This window comes from Bufo bufo, chromosome 5 (assembly GCF_905171765.1).
Source record: "Bufo bufo chromosome 5, aBufBuf1.1, whole genome shotgun sequence".
In the NCBI taxonomy this organism is placed as follows: Eukaryota; Metazoa; Chordata; class Amphibia; order Anura; family Bufonidae; genus Bufo; species Bufo bufo.
Window position 1 is genome coordinate 436,846,989 of NC_053393.1, and position 20,114 is coordinate 436,867,102.

The following is a 20,114-nucleotide window of genomic DNA, read 5'->3' on the forward strand; positions in this document are numbered from 1 at the left end:
TAAAAATGGCCCCTGATTAAAATACATATTTTTTGTGGAAATGTTTGCCAATGATCCCCCTCTGGTATGTCACTGTCCATGTTGTGGGACTATTTGTGCACTCATAGTTTGTATTTGGTGCTGCAAATATGACCTGAAGGTTTTTCAGGTTCGCCTGCTATTAAAGTCAATGGGCGTGATGCGAACGTGAACATTTGATCGTTAGTTCGTCCATCACTACTGTCCATACATACATGCTACAGACATAGTGCTGTGATGTCACAACAATACTTAGTGCACCAATCAGTAATATCTACTCAGACCTGATAAAATGTAAAGTTGCATGTACTGCGCAAAAGATAAAAAATATGCACATCATTAGTGCCGATTTGCGCAATCGCAAAAATAATGACTGGAGATTATGAATTCTAGAATTTGCTAATTTACTGCGAATGTTATGCGAAGAATTCGCAAAATATCATGAAAACGAATATTGTCTATGGCGCTCATCACTAGTAATGATCCATTCTGTACAGAAGGCAAAATTGGACATCACATCCCCAGCCTAGGGCAGCAAAGAGTGTTTACACAAACCATCAGAAGGTGTTTGTATGACATTGGGCTATGAGCCAGACGTCCAGCTACAGGTGTTCTATTGACCTCATGCCACCGCTCTCAAACATTATCATGGTGCACAGCAATACAACAATAGAGGTTGGAATGGAGGTCTATCCTCCTCAGTGATGAGTCCCGCTTTTGCCTCGGATGCAATAATATCTGGAGATTCATCTAGAGACCACATGGGCAACTCTATAAAGAGGCCTTTATAATGCAATGTCACACCAGTCCTATGTTGGGATTATGGTGTGGGGTGGCATAATGTATGGTAACCAAACCACTCTAGCCTTCATTTCAGCTACACTAACAGTTCAGCGTTACATTAATTTGGTTGTGGAACCAGTGGTACGGCCATTTCTCCAAAGTGTCCCAGGAGCAATTTTTCAACAGGACAACACTAGGCCGTATCTTGCTCATAAACGTGCTGTCATGGCCTACAGCGTCTACGGACTTGTCTCCCATCTGGGACGTCATTGGTCGGCAATTGCAAAGGGAGCTGCCAGCAGTGGCTCTTGATGATTTGTGTGCCCAAGTGCATTCAGGATGGCAGAACATTCCTCAGATAACCATTAATAACCTCAATGATAGCATGCCAAAGTAAGTTCATTTATTTCTGTGCATGGTGCTCATACTTGAAACTGAATATATTGATATTTTGCTTTGCATATCATTAACATGTCTATTGATCCTGTAATTTCCAAACTTTTCCTTTTTGATGTTGCAATTTCAATGTTGATGACTGTACATCTATGAATAATTATTTTGTAAAAAATAAAAAAGTAAAGTCAATGGAACTCATCATCTTCTGACTCACTTGTTGTTCCCATTAATTGTCTATTTTGAACAGAAACGCATGAACCAGTTGGTTATATTTTGAAAAAACATACAACTTTATTACTCCACTGCAGCACTACATGACAACAAATACATCAAATATATGCATTTTTCAATTTCCCGCAGTAAAACAAATTAAATGCATTTAACAAATGCTACAAGATTTACATTGACGTGAGTAAATTACATATCATATTCAGTAGATTAGCCATTGGGATGGGGCTACACTGCCACTTTACATGCCCACTGAAGCAATGCTTCTGACATTAAACAACTCTCTTATCCAAGAGAATACCAGATGCAGCCATTAATCCAAGCTATACAAAAGTTGCCATTGCCTGCAACTTTTGTGCAACACCACACGGTGCCCAACTTGTTTTACAATAAAACTAAATAGTAATATGTCCTAGATGAAAAATGTTGCAAAACTGTCGAGTCCCAGTAGGGCATGGCAAAAATCGCAGTGTAACCTTGGTCACAAGAACATTACTGTAAGAGCTTCCAGTAGAAACATACTCATAAAAAAGCCTGTCATGCACTCAATTGCATCTGCACTTCTTGCGCACTTTAATTGCAGATACTCCGAACTTCCACAAGGACCAGTTTGACAAAAGTTCTGTAGCAGAACATGGTTAACTTAAAACCAGCAAGTTCTGTCATAAGAGGCACAAAGAGGCAGATACTGAATGATTCATGGGCTTACTTTCAGACCAAGGCATAGCGCAAGCTCAGACTTCTGGATTTTGCCATCCCTGTTGACATCACAATGGTTTAGTAGAATTTGACGGAACTTATCGAGATCCACACCGCTGATACTTGGCTGTATGCAAAAGATATACAATATTATAACAGCATTCATACACAACTGTAAAAAGTGGCATTTTTTGTCACATATGGACTAGAAAATGTAGAGCACAACAGATGTCACTTTGTGAAGATGACTTAAAAAGAACCTGTTACTCTCTTGACACCTTGTGGAATCTACTTGTAATAACAATTCTGGAGCATCTATTCCTGCTAGATGTTTATGAATAAATTGCCATCAATCTCCAATAAAGGTCCATCTTTGTGTTACCAGTTGGGAGTGGTGGACTGGCCATGGACCCGACAGGGAAATTTCCTGGGGGGACAACGTCCAGAGGGCCGCCCAAGCTCTCCTCACAGCCGCAGGCCAGGTACATAATGATCTGATGCTCTCAGCATTAAATAATGTAGGAGCATCAGGTACTTATGCACTTGAACAATGGCTGCAGGTGCCCTTCTGAATTCAATTGTATCGCCATTCTCAGGACGGTAATACTGTTAAATACTGTGGCAGGTGCGATAGTATTTTGTTCTGCTCTGTGGTATTTGGTTCTGCTGGGACAGCATTTTGTGTTGCACTACGCAGTGATGGCTAACCTCCGACAATCCAGCTGCGATGAAACTACAACTCCCAGCATGCTCCATTCCTTATTTATGGAGTTCTGAGAACAGCCAAGCAAGTTTACATCTTGGGAGTTGTAGTTTTACCACAACTGGAGTGCCAGAGGTTAGCCATCACAGCACTCCGGTATTGCTAGCCTCACCTACTTCTCCTGTCTCTCCCTACTTATGCTGGCCCTATCTACCTGTGTTGCCGAACTTTTTGTCAATGTGGACCTCCCTACAACATGGGGCCACTTTTAGGTATATTTTTCTAGGGCCACTTTATGTTCCAGTCCATCCCTGCCAGTTGGGGGTGTGTCCCTGTACAATCTGATACTAGCAGCACTAATTGGATAGGGTCAGACTATGCAGAGACCCCCCCCCCCCCCCACACACTCCCCAACTGGTAACTAGTGTTGATCGCGAATATTCTAATAGCGATTTTTTTATTGCGAATATTGCCACTTAAATATTCTAGATTTTTTTTTCATCAATATCCATGATCCCTTACTGCTTCTTGCTTGTGGGCCAATGAGAAGTCTGCAATATCTTTGACTTTAGGAGTAGTGTTGATCGCAAATTTTTATCGCAAACTTTCCGATTGCCGATTTTTGCAATCAAGAAAATAATTACTGGAGATCACGAATTCGCAAATATATGATGATTATTTGCCCAAATATTCGTGAAAGTTTCACGAATTCGAATATTGCCCCTGCCGCTCATCACTGCTGGTAACACTCAATAGAAGCTACAGGCAAGTCATTCATAAACGTCTAGAAGAAATAACAGGAATGGCATAACATTGAATTATTTGACAAACACACAGAGCGCAACAGCACAAAATATAGGAAAAAACTAATGAAAAAAAGAAATAAAGAAAGGGTGCATGCCTCCACAGAGGCAAAATCCAGATCCTCACCAGACAATAAATGTACAAGAAGAAGGCCGCACTCCCGAAAATCCAAGTTTTATTCACCCAATGTCAGCAACGTTTCAGCTGCTCAATGCATACGATTGAAAATGGCTGCATTGAGCAGCTGAAACGTTGCTGACATTGGGTGAATAAAACTTGGATTTTCTGGAGTGCTGCCTTCTCCTTGTACATTTATCGAGTTATTTGACAAGATGTTCCAGAATGATCACATGGGGAGGAGAGGTGTCAGGTCCTCTGTAAATTATGTACACTCATTTTCCTGCAAGGTATATCTATATCATAAACTTGAGTACTTTCTGCAGTACCGGACATGTCTAAAGTCAAAATCCACTGCAGGAATTGATCCATTTTTGGGTGGTGGCTTTAATGCAGGAACTTATCTTTGTCATTTATTAAATCTTGTGAGGTGAGTAACCAGTGTAAAATTTTATTAAAAAAATAAATAAATATATTTAAAATTAAATAAACTGTATTAAGCTAATTTCCCACTAGTGTTTTTCTGGCAGGCTGTTCTGGCATAGGAACAGCATGCCGGAGTTTATTGTATCCTGCATAGCCGGATACTACCTTTGCCCGCCAGTGCCCATGGGCACTATTGGGAAAGTTAATCAAAGTTCACCCACTTGCAGCACTATTTTTCTAAGCTAATGGCCAATATTGGGCAATGTATCCAGCTATGTATCTGACAATCTGAAGTCTTAACCTAAAGCTTAACCTTAACTACTCTACTTTTCATCACTCCATTGCCTTTTCACATTTTAATAGATGTGCCAATTTCCATAAGGCCTCCTGCACACAACCGTTTTTTCCCCCTGTTTACTGGCCGTTTTTTGCGTTCTGTATACGGTCCAAATAATACGGAATGTACTCCGTATGCATTCCGTTTCCGTATTTCCGTTTTTCCGTTCCGTTTAAAGATAGAACATGTCCTATTATTGCCCGCAAATCACGTTCCGTGGCTCCATTCAAGCCAATGGGTCCACAAAAAAACGGAACACATACGGAAATGCATCCGTATGTCTTCCATTTCCGTTCCGTATTTTGCGGAACCATCTATTGAAAATGTTATGCCCAGCCCAATTTTATCTATGTAATTACTGTATACTGTATATGCCATACGGAAAAATGGAACGGAAAAACGGAACGGAAACACAACGGAAACAAAAACGGAACAACGGATCCATGAAAAACGGACCGCAAAACACTGAAAAAGCCATACGGCCGTGTGCAGGAGGCCTAAGGATGTACAAAAGTGTCCCCTGGAGAGTGGTGCAGGGGGCTCCTCAGCTCATGTCCTGGGGTCTCTGTGCCATAGCAGCAGGGAGTGAATGAGGTTAGAGACCCAATTGGGTTGGAGAACTCCTTAGATGCCACCATTAATAGTGAAAAAAGATTTTCATAGAGGAAGGAGCTCACTATGTAACTCATGAGCACCCCACAACATGATTGCAGGGTTCAGTGCTTTACTACACGTTTGCAGGGTTTACTACATGATTATTATGGTAGCTAGGGGTTTGACTGCTAAGGCTACTTTCACACTGGCGTTCGGCGCGGATCCGTCTTGTATCTGCACAGATGGATCCGCACCGACAATGCAAACGCTTGTATCCGTTCATATATCCGTTTGCATTATTCATAAAAAAAAAAGTCTAAGTCAAAATGGATCCGTCTTGACTTACATTGAAAGTCAATGAGGGACGGATCAGTTTTGAATTGCACCATATTGTGTCAGTGAAAACGGATCAGTCCCCTTTGACTTACATTGCAATTCAGGACGGATCCATTTGGCTCTGCATCGTCAGGTGGACACCAAAACGCTGCAAGCTGCGTTTTAGTGACCGCCTAAAAAACGCAACAGAGACCAAACGCAGCCAAACTGATGCATTCTGAACGGATCCTTATCCATTCAGAATGCGTTGGGGCTGAACTGATCCGTTTTGGTCCGCTTGTGAGAGCCCTGAAACGGATCTCACAAGCGGACCCAGAAACGCCAGTGTGAAAGTAGCCTTAGTGCACCTATCTTCTAGTTTTAAACTATTAATAGTTTGCCTGTCAATTTTACATTGACCGGAAATAATGCTTTGAAATACTATGGGGCAGATTTATTAAAACTGGTGCAAAGGAAAACTGTCTTAGTTTGCCATAGCAACCGATCAGAGGGAGCCTTTCAGGGAGGTCTTAAAAATTAAAGGTGGAATTCAATTGGTTGCTATGGGCAACTAAGCCAGTTTTCCTTTGCACCAGTTTTGATAAATTTCCCCCTATGTTTTCTAATGCATTATATACTGTAAATGATCAAACAATTGTGGCGTATAGAGGGGACAAATAAAGGTTACATTAAGTTAACTGATGTTTAATAAAATAAAAAAGTCCTTCCCCTGCTGCAAGAGTAACAACCCACAGAAAAAAAGATAACAATTTATTTAAGCAACATTGTGCGTGATGAGAAAAAAAAAAACAATGGCAGCATTAATGTTTTTCCCCATTTCCCCAATAAAAAAATATGTACTCCAGAAGTGTGCACAAAAACGCAGTTATGTTGATGAAAATTTTTTAAGGTTATGGTTCTTAAAACATGGCACCCCCAAAATAAAAAAAAAATAAAAAAACATGCTTTTATTAGACTAACGTGTTTAATATAAAAAAAAAAAAAACATTATAAATTTGGTATCATCATAATAAACCCAACTCATAGAATTAAGATTATGGGGGTCATTTACAATCAGAAATACACCTACATTAGGCGTATTTCTGGTGCAAATTGGTTAGAAGTTTAGTTGCGCCGCAATCTGCAATTTTTCCTCGCTCACAGCGGGTCTAAAAAAGTGGGAGTGGTGTGGCCTATTTTAGGCATAGAAAATGGTCTAAATGTAAGGCAACAAGGAAGCTGGCTTACATTTGGATCGACACTGGATACACCAAAATTATGTGGAGGCCAGCACAAACTTTTATTAAAAGACGTGCTGATCCTTCTAGCATATGGCCTCATACACACGAACGCATTTTCTTTCCATGTCCGTTCCAATCTTTTTGTTGACCGTATATGGAACCATTTATTTCAATATGTCCGCAAAAAAAACTAAAGTTACTCCGTGTACATTACGTTTCCGTATTTCCGTATTTTCATTCCGCAAAAAAATAGAACATGTCCTATTATTGTCCGCATTACGGACATGAATAGTACTGTTATATTAGGGGCCAGCTGTTCCGTTCTGCAAAATACGGAATGCACACGGACATCATCCGTATTTTTTGCGGATCCATTTTTTGCGGACCACAAAATACATTCGGTCGTGTACATGAGGCCTATATAAATTTTATCCAGATAATATATGATGACATTTTGGTCTTGGTGTATCTGGTAAAGAAGAGAAGAAGCCTGTGCAGATGCTGCCCCTCATGTACAGTCGTGGCCAAAAGTTTTGAGAATGACACAAATATTCGTTTTCACAAAGTTTGCTGCTAAACTGCTTTTAGATCTTTGTTTCAGTTGTTTCTGTTATGTAGTGAAATATAATTACATGGACTTCATACGTTTCAAAGGCTTTTATCGATAATTACATGACATTTATGCAAAGAGTCAGTATTTGCAGTGTTGGCCCTTCTTTTTCAGGACCTCTGCAATTTGACTGGGCATGCTCTCAATCAACTTCTGGGCCAATTCCTGACAGATAGCAACCCATTCTTTCATAATCACTTCTTGGAGTTTGTCAGAATTAGTGAGTTTTTGTTTGTCCACCCGCCTCTTGAGAATTGACCACAAGTTCTCAATGGGATTAAGATCTGGGGAGTTTCCAGGCCATGGACCCAAAATGTCAACGTTTTGGTCCCCGAGCCACTTAGTTATCACTTTTGCCTTATGGCACGGTGCTCCATCGTGCTGGAAAATGCATTGTTCTTGACCAAACTGTTGTTAGATTGTTGGAAGAAGTTGCTGTTGGAGGGTGTTTTGGTACCATTCTTTATTCATGGCTGTGTTTTTGGGCAAAATTGTGAGTGAGCCCACTCCCTTGGATGAGAAGCAACCCCACACATGAATCGTCTCAGGATGCTTTACTGTTGGCATGACACAGGATTGATGGTAGCGCTCACCTTTTCTTCTCCGGACAAGCCTTTTTCCAGATGCCCCAAACAATCGAAAAGAGGCTTCATCGGAGAATATGACTTTTCCCTAGTCCTCAGCAGTCCATTCACCATACTTTCTGCAGAAGATCAATCTGTCCCTGATGTTTTTTTTGGAGAGAAGTGGCTTCTTTGCTGCCCTTCTTGACACCAGGCCATCTTCCAAAAGTCTTCGCCTCACTGTGCGTGCAGATGCGCTCACACCTGCCTGCTGCCATTCCTGAGCAAGCTCTGCACTGGTGGCACTCCGATCCCGCAGCTGAATCCTCTTTAGGAGACGATCCTGGCGCTTGCAGGACTTTCTTGGACGCCCTGAAGCCTTCTTAACAAGAATTGAACCTCTTTCCTTGAAGTACTTGATGATCCTATAAATTGTTGATTGAGGTGCAATCTTAGTAGCCACAATATCCTTGCCTGTGAAGCCATTTTTATGCCACGCAATGATAGCTGCACGCGTTTCTTTGCAGGTCAAAATGGTTAACAATGGAAGAACAATGATTTCAAGCATCACCCTCCTTTTAACATGTCAAGTCTGCCATTTTAACCCAATCAGCCTGACATAATGATCTCCAGCCTTGTGCTCGTCAACATTCTCACCTGAGTTAACAAGACGATTACCGAAATGATCTCAGCAGGTCCTTTAATGACAGCAATGAAATGGAGTGGAAAGGTTTTTTTGGGATTAAGTTAATTTTCATGGCAAAGAAGGACTATGCAATTCATCTGATCACTCTTCATAACATTCTGAAGTATATGCAAATTGCTATTATAAAAACTTAAGCAGCAACTTTTCCAATTTCCAATATTTATGTCATTCTCAAAACTTTTGGCCACGGCTGTAGGCTGGAGGAATGGAGCTCCATACCTTTAGCCTTTGACCGGCAGCATCCACATAGGCTACTTCTTCTCTACACCTGATATGACTTAAAAAGGGCCAGAGACCAAAATGTTGTCATATATTATCTGGAAGAATCAGAATTTACACGTGCATTTCTTTTGTCATATAATGTGATTTAGGCCTCATGCACATGGATGATCTGTGTGCTTTCTGCATCCGTATTTCCGTTCTGCGAAGGGACAGAATATGTCCTATACTTGGCTGCAAAATGGGGACCACAGACCTATTGAAGTAAATGAGTCCACAAAAAAAGCAGATACATCACGGACATCACACAAATGTCATCTGTATTTTGCTGATCCGAGTTTTGAGGACTGTAAAATATATATAGTCAAGTGCATGAGGCCTCAATAAAAGTTTGTTCACTGATTGTAAAAGGAGCATGCTCTGGACTTTTGTACACTAAGTGGCTGAAAGAACCCTTTCAGGAGGTACCTCCACATTAAAGATTAGGTGGTGTGGTTCCACCATAAGCGAGATGCTGTTTTTATCCATCCCAGATTCACTACAAAAATGGAAAGTTAATCGGTAAATCATATGTAACTCAAAATGGTGCCAATAGAAAGTACAACTCATCCCACAAAGAAACTACCCTTATGCCTAATGCGGTTCAACATGGCCTCCTTTATTAGAATGTGGCACACAACCTAAAAAAAAAAATCGGGAATTCGGTTGTTGAGCAACTACCTTCACTAGTTCCATCATGTCTTTTACAAATCCATCTACTTCAGGACCTTCCAATTCTCCTGTTTTGCTCTGGAAAAAAAACCATATATTGAGTTACATTTATGTGAACTGAGATATAAAACTATAGATTATTATCTTTATGAATAAAGACTGTTGTACAAAGGAAAATAACACAGTGGAATACCAAATATTTTGCTTAAGTCTGAAGGAACCTTATCTACAATTCCCTTAGTAAATCCAGAATGGAAGAGTGATAGCACAGTTCTTTATTAAGTTATACAACCTTTTAAACCCTTCACTAGATAAATGCTGAATATATAGCATGGTTAAATAAATAGATTGTTGGATCATATTTGACCATATCATTGGATGTCATTGTTTACAGCATAAAACAAATGAATGGATTTGCAGTATACACCGGTAAGGGTTCCTTCACACACAATTTTAGTCCTGGTGTTTTTGGGGTAAAAAAGCCTAAAAAAAACAACTGACTTTTGAGTCTTTGTTTGCCCATATAGTATGTTTTACCAACTGGAGTTTTTTATTCACTTTTTTGTATGCCTGCCTTTTGTTTAGTTTTTTTTATAGGAAAGTATGAGCCCCCTGTAAATGCCTCTTCCTCTATAGAGTTATATGGGCCAAAAGCATTGGTAAAAAAGCACCATGCAAAAACACCATTAAAAATGCCAGCAAACATTACACATATGCCTACTTAAAATTTGAAAAAGACAATAGAGATCTATGGGAGAAAAAAATGGCAGGTGATGGAGAAATAATGTCATAACCAGAGAATACTGAAATTTGAAAAATAAATGCTATTGACCCCAAAACGCACCACAAGGGTGAAAAAAATGCCACTACTGTTTGTTCTGGGTTTAATATTTTCCTCACTCTTCCATGCAACATGTGGAGCTGGCGGTTTTTGCCTATGAAATATGGCACGCAGAAAAAGACAACAAAAAAATGGAAAAGCCCTCAAACCAGCAGAAAAAGATCTATAATTGCCCTATAATTGCCCTAAAGGAGGATTGACAATGACTTGAGCTATTTGAATTCTTATATGTGCTGGTCTTGACACTGGCGTCTACATACTATAAAAAAAAAAAACTATCTGTAGTGCTTTGAGAGTTCCTTTTTCCAGGAGTGAAAACAACTCTGCAGGGCTTGTAAAATGTACAGTATATATCGTCTTATTAAACTAGACTAAAGAAAATACTTATTTTACGCACTATTTTCTGCATTGTAGTTTTTACTCTACATGCCATTTTTACATTGACAGTAGGAAAAATAAATCATACTTACTACATCATAGTGTGCAAATATGGTTTCAAAGTCTCTTTTTCTCTCATCTTGACTACTTGCCTAAAAATATAAATAGAATATCTTAGGGAAAATATTAAAAGGAATATACTGTATATTCAGAAAAGGACATTATTTAAATCACAGCTTTGCTGTATAGATTGGGATAAGATGAGCAGAGTCCTCATATTATCATTAGAGGACAGGGGAATAAATGACAACTCTTTTGTATTTCTGAAGGTCTAGATAAGACTATACACTACATACAGAGATAAGACTATGTCACTCCATGTCTCTCATAGTCCTGGTACTCCATCACTTGGGTGAGGGATGTAAATTGTTTTTCTACTATACTTTATTAGGGAATTATGTTCATTTTTTATTAGAAAACAGCCTCTAAAATGTTCGCTTAGCAACCCTCTAACTGAGCATGGTTAAGGAAATTCCATCTTCAGCATTCTACTAAGCACTGAAGACGGGTACCTGTAAGCTGCAGAGATGGGCTTTTCAGTCTGCCTCTGGTCTCCCTGCAAAGCTGCTGACTCCCTACCCTGTTTTGTATGCCTAACTTATTTTAACAAAACAAACAAAAAAAAAAGCTAATGGTATACTACAAACCGGGGTCCAAAAAAGTTTGGACACTATACAAATCGTGAATAAAAACTGAATGCAATGATGTGGAGGTGCAAATTCTAATATTTTATTCAGAATAGAACATAAATCACGGAACAAAAGTTTAAACTGAGAAAATGTAACATTTTAAGGGAAAAATGTGTTGAATCAGAATTTCATGGTGTCAACAAATCCCAAAAAAGTTGGGACAAGGCCATTTTCACAACTGTGTGGCATCTCCCCTTCTTCTTACAACATTCAACAGACATCTGGGGACCGAGGAGACCAGTTTCTCAAGTTTAGAAATAGGAATGCTCTCCCATTCTTGTCTAATACAGGCCTCTAACTGTTCAATCGTCTTGGGCCTTCTTTGTTGCACCTTCCTCTTTATGATGCGCCAAATGTTCTCTATAGGTGAAAGATCTGGACTGCAGACTGGCCATTTCAGTACCCGGATCCTTCTCCTACGCAGCCATGATGTTGTGATTGATGCAGAATGTGGTCTGGCATTATCTTGTTAAAAAATGCAGGGTCTTCCCTGAAAGAGATGACATCTGGATGGGAGCATATCTTTCCTAGAAATGGCTTCTTCTTTGCACTGTAGAGTTTCAGCTGGCAACGGTGGATGGCACGGTGGATTGTGTTCACTGACAATGGTTTCTGGAAGTATTCCTGAGCCTATTCTGTGATTTCCTTTACAGTAGCATTCCTGTTTGTGGTGCAGTGTCGTTTAAGGGCCCGGAGATCACGGGCATCCAGTATGGTTTTACGGCCTTGACCCTTACGCACAGAGATTGTTCCAGATTCTCTGAATCTTCGGATGATGTTATGCACAGTTGATGATGATAGATGCAAAGTCTTTGCAATTTTTCGCTGGGTAACACCTTTCTGATATTGCTCCACTATCTTTCTGCGCAACATTGTAGGAATTGGTGATCCTCTACCCATCTTGGCTTCTGAGAGACACTGCCACTCTGAAAAGCTCTTTTTATACCCAATCATGTTGCCAATTGACCTAATTTGTGTTAATTGGTCTTCCAGCTCTTCGTTATGCTCAAATTTACTTTTTCCAGCCTCTTATTGCTACTTGTCCCAACTTTTTTGGGATGTGTAAAAATTGGAATCAACGTATTTTTCTTTTAAAATGATACATTTACTCGGATTAAACGTTTGATCTGTCATCTACGTTCTATTACAAATAAAATATTGACATTTGCCATCTCCACATCATTGCATTCAGTTTTTATTCACAATTTGTTTAGTGTCCCAACTTTTTTGGAATCGGGTTTGTAATAGTATACCCATCTCCGGCATTCAGTAGAAAAGTGAAGAAATAATTTCTTTGGAAACACTAAGTCGCTAAGTGGCACTTTAGAGGCTGTTTTCTAACATACATTAACACAATTCCCTTATAAAGTAGCTTAGAAAAACATTCAATATCTCTGTTCCGACACATTGAAAAAATATATAAAAAAAGGACAATTAAATCAAAGGACTTTAAATCAAATTAATAAAATTAAAATGAAATACATGAGACATAATAAAAAAAATGTCTTACATGTCTTAAAAATATGTTCTTTTTTTTTAATACAGGTGGACATTTATTATGGTATTTATGCCACTATTGTGGTGTAAAAAAGTCGCTAATTTTGGTGCACACCATATTTGCGGTAAAATTTCTGACTTTTTCCCCTACTTGCCACTTTTCTAAAGTGGAGAGGAAAGAGGGTTGGAGAGGGCGGGGTCAGCAGGTCTAGTACTTTTAGCGCAATTCATGCCAGTTTTCAGGCACGAATTAAGACAGAAATCTAGAGCAGCTAGGAGTCTGCCGTAGATTTTAGTCTTCCAGCCAGTACCTCTATGAGAGGCCTGCGCCTTTAGCTGCACAGGAGAAATCAAGACTGACTATGAAAACGCCAGTCTTGATAAATGTCCACCACAGAAAGCAAGGAGTAAACAGTTTTCCAGCCAGGATTGGGAATAATTCCTATTCTAAGCCCTATATGCCTCTCTCAATAGCAACTGAAGCATCTAAATGGTTGGACAGAGGGAGGGGGTTGGAGGAAAGGGCATAGTTGCCTGCTCTAACTAAGGGAAATGTAAACTAGGGACAGATCCCTTTAGCTAAATGCAGGGTCACTTTCTTTGTCTACAGTGTTGGTGCTGTTCAGTACACAGTGTAAGCTTATGACTACTGATATTTATGAAGACCAGACTCTCCCGCTCTCCCTGCTGCTGATTGCAATCAGCAAAAAAAAAAAACTAGTGACAGATTTCCTTTAATAAAAAGGTCAGAAAAAAACAAAAGTAAAAAACGTACAAACTTAAAAAGATGTGCTATTTTGGAAATAAATGAACATAAATATTACAAAGTGAATGTGGAACCATTGCGTCTACAAAACAGATTTGGCTCTTGGGGTTACTCCTAAGGGCGTTATCCTGGAAATCCACTGGTATTCACCCCTTAACAGGGATCTGGACTTCGCTGCAGTGGAACCATCAGGCTGCTACCTCTTGGGGTAGTCTCTGTTTGGTAGCCTGCTGACACACAGGGGCAAGAGATATCCGGCAGAGCATCAAGGGATCAGGCAAAACCATAATCAGGAGCAGACCATAGTCAAGGACAAGCTGAGGTCAGGTCAGGCAAAGTTCATGAAATCCGATAAACAGCCCAAGGACAGGGAAGCCAGCTCAGGGTCAGAATGGAGATCAGGCAGAAGTCAGGTCAGGCAACTCAGCCTCAGAATGGATGTTTTTAATCCAACTCAAAGGTCTGACTTAAAATATTTTTCCTGACAGTTTGTATAGTTTGAAATTGCAAAGCCTCTCAATGTACTGTGCAAGATATGTAATTAGAACCTCATGTACAAAATATTGACTAACCCAAACCTGACATGTGTAAAGGCCGATTCATTGGCCTGTATTTGTGGGAGGGGCACTGCTGCCTTTATGTTCGGCCGGCGTCCCTCCCACTTTGTACGTCGTTCGGCCTTCTGGAGCAGTACCTGGGTTCCTACTGTTTGGAGAGCGGTGTATGCAGGGAGCGGAGCGGTGTCTCATCGGCAGCGGTGTCCATTTACGGTGAGTAGCTGCCACGTCCTGCAGCCCAGCGTTTCTGAATCCGGCCGGCGCACTGAGTTATTTTGTAGGCATTTTGCTGGTTTTAAAGCTCCTTCCTGTTTGTTATGTCAGTCGATTTTTCACTCAGCTGAGTGGTGCCACAAGTCAGCCACCAGTGCGCCGGCCAGACCTCTAGGCGTTTTCAGGTCTTCCAGTTCAGGGCCCAGATTTGTAACAATTACAACTACTCTTCGTGTAATTTCAGTCAATGCCGCTTGCTACATATTTGTTCTAATTGCTTCAGGGCCCACCCCAAAGTCACTTGTTGTCACGACTGTATGTGAGCAACAATAGTATACACAGTAAAAGAGCTACTGACCGGACCCAAACTAGGGAGGATAAAGGGTGACCCCTGTCCGACCCTCAAAGCTCTCCCTATGCTGCTAAAGCACATGCCCGGATCCAAATGGCGGAACGAGGCATGCCCACGTGCCTAAGACTGATGACCACTGTAACCCCTATAATAGTGGAAGGGGCACGGCCACCGGTGCCCTACTCAGTATATGGAGGGAACCGTGGCCACCTCAGATCCAGTCAGAAAATAATCAGGTACACAACAATGTCTGTACACTTAGCTGAAGGTGTTGCAGCCGCAGAGAAGACGGATCCCAGGACAGCTGGCAATATCCGGAGTGCTTGCTGCAGCAGAACACAGGTCCAGTGAACTGATAGCTACAAGTGAAGATACTAAAGCAAGAGCTACAACTGAAATGAGAACTATAATCCACGCCCTACAATAGGAGGAGGAGGGGTGATATAAAGAGAGGGAAATTAAACGCAAGAGGAACAGCTGGGAGGAAGGAAACCAAAAGTAAACAGAGCAGTGAGAACTCCTCCCAGCTCTAGTAGTGACATCATCACAGGGGTGGAGAAACAGAGCTGTGAGAACGTCCCAAAGCTCTGGTAGTGACAGTACCCCCCCCCTCTACGGGTGGACTCCGGACACCCATGACCCACATTCTCAGGATGAGCCCTATGAAATGCACTGATGAGGCGAGTGGCTTTAATGTCCGACACTGGAACCCACATCCTCTCCTCAGGACCATAACCCTTCCAATGAACGAGGTACTGAAGAGAACCGCAGACAATGCGAGAGTCCACAATTCTGGAAACCTCAAACTCCAGATTGCCATCAACCAAAATCGGAGGAGGAGGCAAAGAGGAGGGTACCGTGGGCTGGACATATGGTTTTAAGAGAGATCTGTGAAATACATTATGTATCTTCCAAACCCGTGGAAGATCAAGACGGAAGGCAACAGGATTGATGACTGACAAGATTTTATAAGGCCCAATAAACTTGGGACCCAATTTCCAGGAGGGAACCTTCAGTTTAATGTTTCTTGTAGACAACCACACCAGATCACCCACATTCAGGTCCGGACCAGGCACACGTCTCTTATCAGCCACACGCCTATACCTCTCACTCATCTTTTTAAGATTACTCTGAATCTTTTGCCAAATGGTAGACAAAGACGAGGAAAATCTCTCCTCCTCAGGTAAACCAGAAAGAGCCCCTCCCGAGAATGTCCCAAACTGCGGATGGAACCCATATGCACCAAAGAATGGTGACTTATCAGAAGATTCCTGACGACGGTTGTTCAGAGCAAACTCAGCAAGAGGGAGAAATGAACACTAATCCTCCTGGTTCTCTGCCACAAAACAGCGCAAATATGTCTCCAGATTCTGATTGAGGCGCTCAGTCTGACCATTCGACTGCGGGTGAAAAGCAGAAGAGAAGGACAGCCGAACCCCCAGGCGAGAACAGAAAGCCTTCCAGAACCTGGACACAAACTGCGTGCCTCTATCGGAAACAATATCAGAGGGAATGCCGTGCAATTTAACAATATGGTCGACAAAAGCTTGCGCCAACGTTTTAGCATTGGGTAAACCAGGGAAAGGTACGAAATGAGCCATCTTGCTAAAACGGTCCACCACCACCAGGATCACCGACTTCCCCGAGGAACGAGGAAGATCCGTGATAAAGTCCATGGACAGGTGTGTCCAAGGACGGGAAGGTATGGGTAACGGGAGAAGGGAACCTGAAGGCCGTGAACGAGGGACCTTAGCGCGAGCGCACGTCTCACAAGCAGCCACAAAACCCTCCACCGACTTACGAAGAGCCGGCCACCAAAATCTCCGAGCAATGAGATCTACCGTGGCTCTACTCCCGGGGTGACCAGCAAGAACCGTATCATGATGCTCCTTAAAGAGTTTGTGACGTAGCTCAGGAGGCACGAACAACTTCCCAGAAGGACAACGGGCAGGTGCCTCAGTCTGGGCAGCCTGGACCTCGGCCTCCAAATTGGAATATAGAGCAGAAACAACTACCCCCTCCGCCAAAATGGGACCCGGGTCCTCGGAGTTTCCTCCTCCCGGAAAACAGCGAGAGAGAGCATCAGCCTTCACATTTTTTATCCCAGGTCGGAATGTAACAACAAAATTGAATCTGGAGAAGAACAGAGACCATCTGGCCTGTCTCGGATTCATACGCCTGGCCGACTCCAAGTATGCCAGATTCTTATGGTCGGTAAAAACGGTGATAGGGTGCCTGGCCCCCTCCAACCAATGGCGCCATTCCTCGAAAGCCAACTTGATGGCCAACAACTCCCTATCTCCCACATCATAGTTTCTCTCTGCCGGGGAGAGTTTTTTAGAGAAAAAGGCACAGGGTCGCCATTTGGCAGGAGAAGGGCCCTGGGACAAAACCGCACCCACACCCACCTCGGAAGCATCCACCTCAACAATAAAAGGTAAGGAAACATCGGGATGCACCAAGACGGGAGCAGACGCAAAACTCTCTTTAATCTTAGAAAAGGCTGCAAGCGCCTCCTCCGACCAAGAGGAAAAATCCGCCCCCTTTTTTGTCATGTCAGTGAGGGGTTTGACAACAGAGGAATAATTCAAAATGAACTTTCTGTAATAGTTCGCAAAACCCAGAAAGCGCATCAATGCCTTCTGATTCTCAGGAAGCTCCCACTCAAGTACAGCACGGACCTTCTCCGGATCCATGCGAAAACCAGAAGCAGAGAGGAGAAAACCCAGAAATTGAATATCCGATACCATAAAAAGACATTTCTCCAGCTTGGCGTACAATTTATTTTCCCGCAGAATCTGCAGAACCTGAAAAAGATGATCCTGATGGGTCTGAACATCAGGGGAAAAAAATCAAAATATCATCAAGATACACCAATACAAATTTCCCCATTAAATGGTAGAAAATACTATTAACAAAATGCTGAAAGACGGCCGGAGCATTCATCAGGCCGAAAGGCATAACGAGATTCTCGAAATGCCCGTTAGGGGTATTAAAGGCCGTTTTCCATTCATCCCCCTCTCTGACCCTGACCAGGTTGTACGCGCCTCTCAAATCCAATTTGGAAAAAAACCTTGGCCCCAACAATTTGGTTGAAGAGGTCCGGGATCAGAGGAAGGGGATAGGGATCGCGAATCGTGATACGGTTCAGCTCCCTAAAATCTAGGCAAGGTCTCAGAGAGCCATCTTTTTTTTTAACAAAAAAAAAAAAACGCGGCCACAGGTGACTTTGAGGGACGAATATGCCCCTTCTCGAGACTCTCGGAGATATAAGTTCGCATTGCGATTCTTTCCGGTTGTGAGAGATTGTAGAGGCGTGCTTTTGGCAGCTTGGCGCCGGGAATGAGGTTAATGGGACAGTCAAACTCCCGGTGAGGAGGTAGCTCCTGAACACCGCTCTCGGAAAACACGTCCGAGAAATCAGAGAGAAATGATGGCACAGTTTTAGTAGACACCTCTGCAAAAGTCGCTGTGAGACAATTCTCTCTACAAAAGTCACTCCACTGATTTATTTGCCTTCCTTGCCAATCAATAGAGGGGTTATGTCTAGTGAGCCAGGGTAACCCCAAAACTAGAGGAGAAGGCAATCCGTTAAGGACAAAACAAGATATATCCTCCACATGAGTGTCACCTACAGCTAGCCGGATATTGTGAACAATGCCCTTCAGAGATCTCTGTGAGAGTGGAGCAGAGTCAATAGCAAAAACAGGTATATCCTTTTCTAATGTGCAAACCTGAAAACCATGCATGGCTACAAATTGAGTGTCAATAAGATTGACGGCCGCTCCACTATCGACAAAAATCTCACAAGAAATGACTTTGCTCTCTAGCGCCACCCTGGCAGACAGGAGAAAACGGGAACTGCAGGTCAGAGGATAAGCATCAATTCCTACATCAATTTTGCCCAAAGTAGCAGATGAAGCAGAATTTGATGATTTACCTTTTGAGGTTTTTCACTTATTATCGCTCTTAGTACAGTTCAAGAATCTCCTAGACGGACAAACATTTGCCAAATGACCTATGCACCCACAACAAAAACACACCATACTCTGAGGACTAAATCCTCTTTTATCAGGGGCAAGTCGACCTAGCTGCATGGGCTCCTCCTCAGAGGGGAGCGAGACAGGATGAGGCCCCTGCACACTGAATGAGTCCGCACCACTGCCCCTAGACTGACAATGGCTGGACAGAGAGGTCTCGTTTCTTTCTCTTAGACGCCTGTCAAGGCGTACCGCCAATGACATGGCAGACTCTAAGGACGTTGGTCTCTCATGGAAAGCAAACGCATCTTTCAATCTCTCTGAGAGACCATGACAGAACTGACTCCGGAGTGCAGCATCATTCCAACCCGAATCAGCTGCCCATCTCCGAAATTCAGAACAATAAAGCTCCGCAGACAGTTTGTTCTGGCATAAAACACGTAAGTTAGATTCGGCCAGAGCAACACGATCCGGGTCATCATAAATCTGCCCCAGGGCCACAAAAAATCTTTCCACGGATCGAAGGGAGGGATCCCCTGATGGCAGCGAAAAAGCCCAAGTCTGAGCATTACCCCTGAGCAGGGAGATGACAATCCTCACCCTCTGCTCCTGATTACCAGAGGAGTGGGGACACAAGCAAAAATGGAGTTTGCATGCCTCTCTGAAGCGATCAAAATTCTCACTGCCCCCGGAGAACGTTTCCGGAAGTGAGACCTTTGGCTCGCAACAGACTCCATGAGCCGGAGCAGAGCCCAATGCTTGAAGCTGAGTCATAGATTGACGGAGATCCGCTACTTCCAAAGAAAGACCCTGCATGCGGTCAACCAGGCCAGAAAGCGGATCCATGTCAAAAAAGGACGGTTTTGGTGGATTATAATGTCACGACTGTATGTGAGCAACAATAGTATACACAGTAAAAGAGCTACTGACCGGACCCAAACTAGGGAGGATAAAGGGTGACCCCTGTCCGACCCTCAAAGCTCTCCCTATGCTGCTAAAGCACATGCCCGGATCCAAATGGCGGAACGAGGCATGCCCACGTGCCTAAGACTGATGACCACTGTAACCCCTACAATAGTGGAAGGGGCACGGCCACCGGTGCCCTACTCAGTATATGGAGGGAACCGTGGCCACCTCAGATCCAGTCAGAAAATAATCAGGTACACAACAATGTCTGTACACTTAGCTGAAGGTGTTGCAGCCGCAGAGAAGACGGATCCCAGGACAGCTGGCAATATCCGGAGTGCTTGCTGCAGCAGAACACAGGTCCAGTGAACTGATATCTACAAGTGAAGATACTAAAGCAAGAGC

The 20,114-nt window shown here is 42.5% G+C and overlaps 1 protein-coding gene across 1 annotated transcript in view; it reads right to left on the reverse strand.

Annotated features, from left to right (window-relative positions):
- Positions 1–1,803: 1,803 nt before the first annotated feature.
- The window catches only part of SCGN (secretagogin, EF-hand calcium binding protein), an 80,135-nt gene continuing 61,824 nt past the window's right edge, over positions 1,804–20,114 (reverse strand). Inside the window, exons 9-11 of the mRNA XM_040432854.1 lie at positions 10,782–10,841; positions 9,480–9,548; positions 1,804–2,251 (exon numbers count right to left, since the gene is read on the reverse strand). Of these exons, the coding sequence (XP_040288788.1) occupies positions 2,123–2,251; positions 9,480–9,548; positions 10,782–10,841 (258 nt within the window). The 3' untranslated portion in view covers positions 1,804–2,122. The remainder of the gene's footprint in view (positions 2,252–9,479; positions 9,549–10,781; positions 10,842–20,114) is intronic.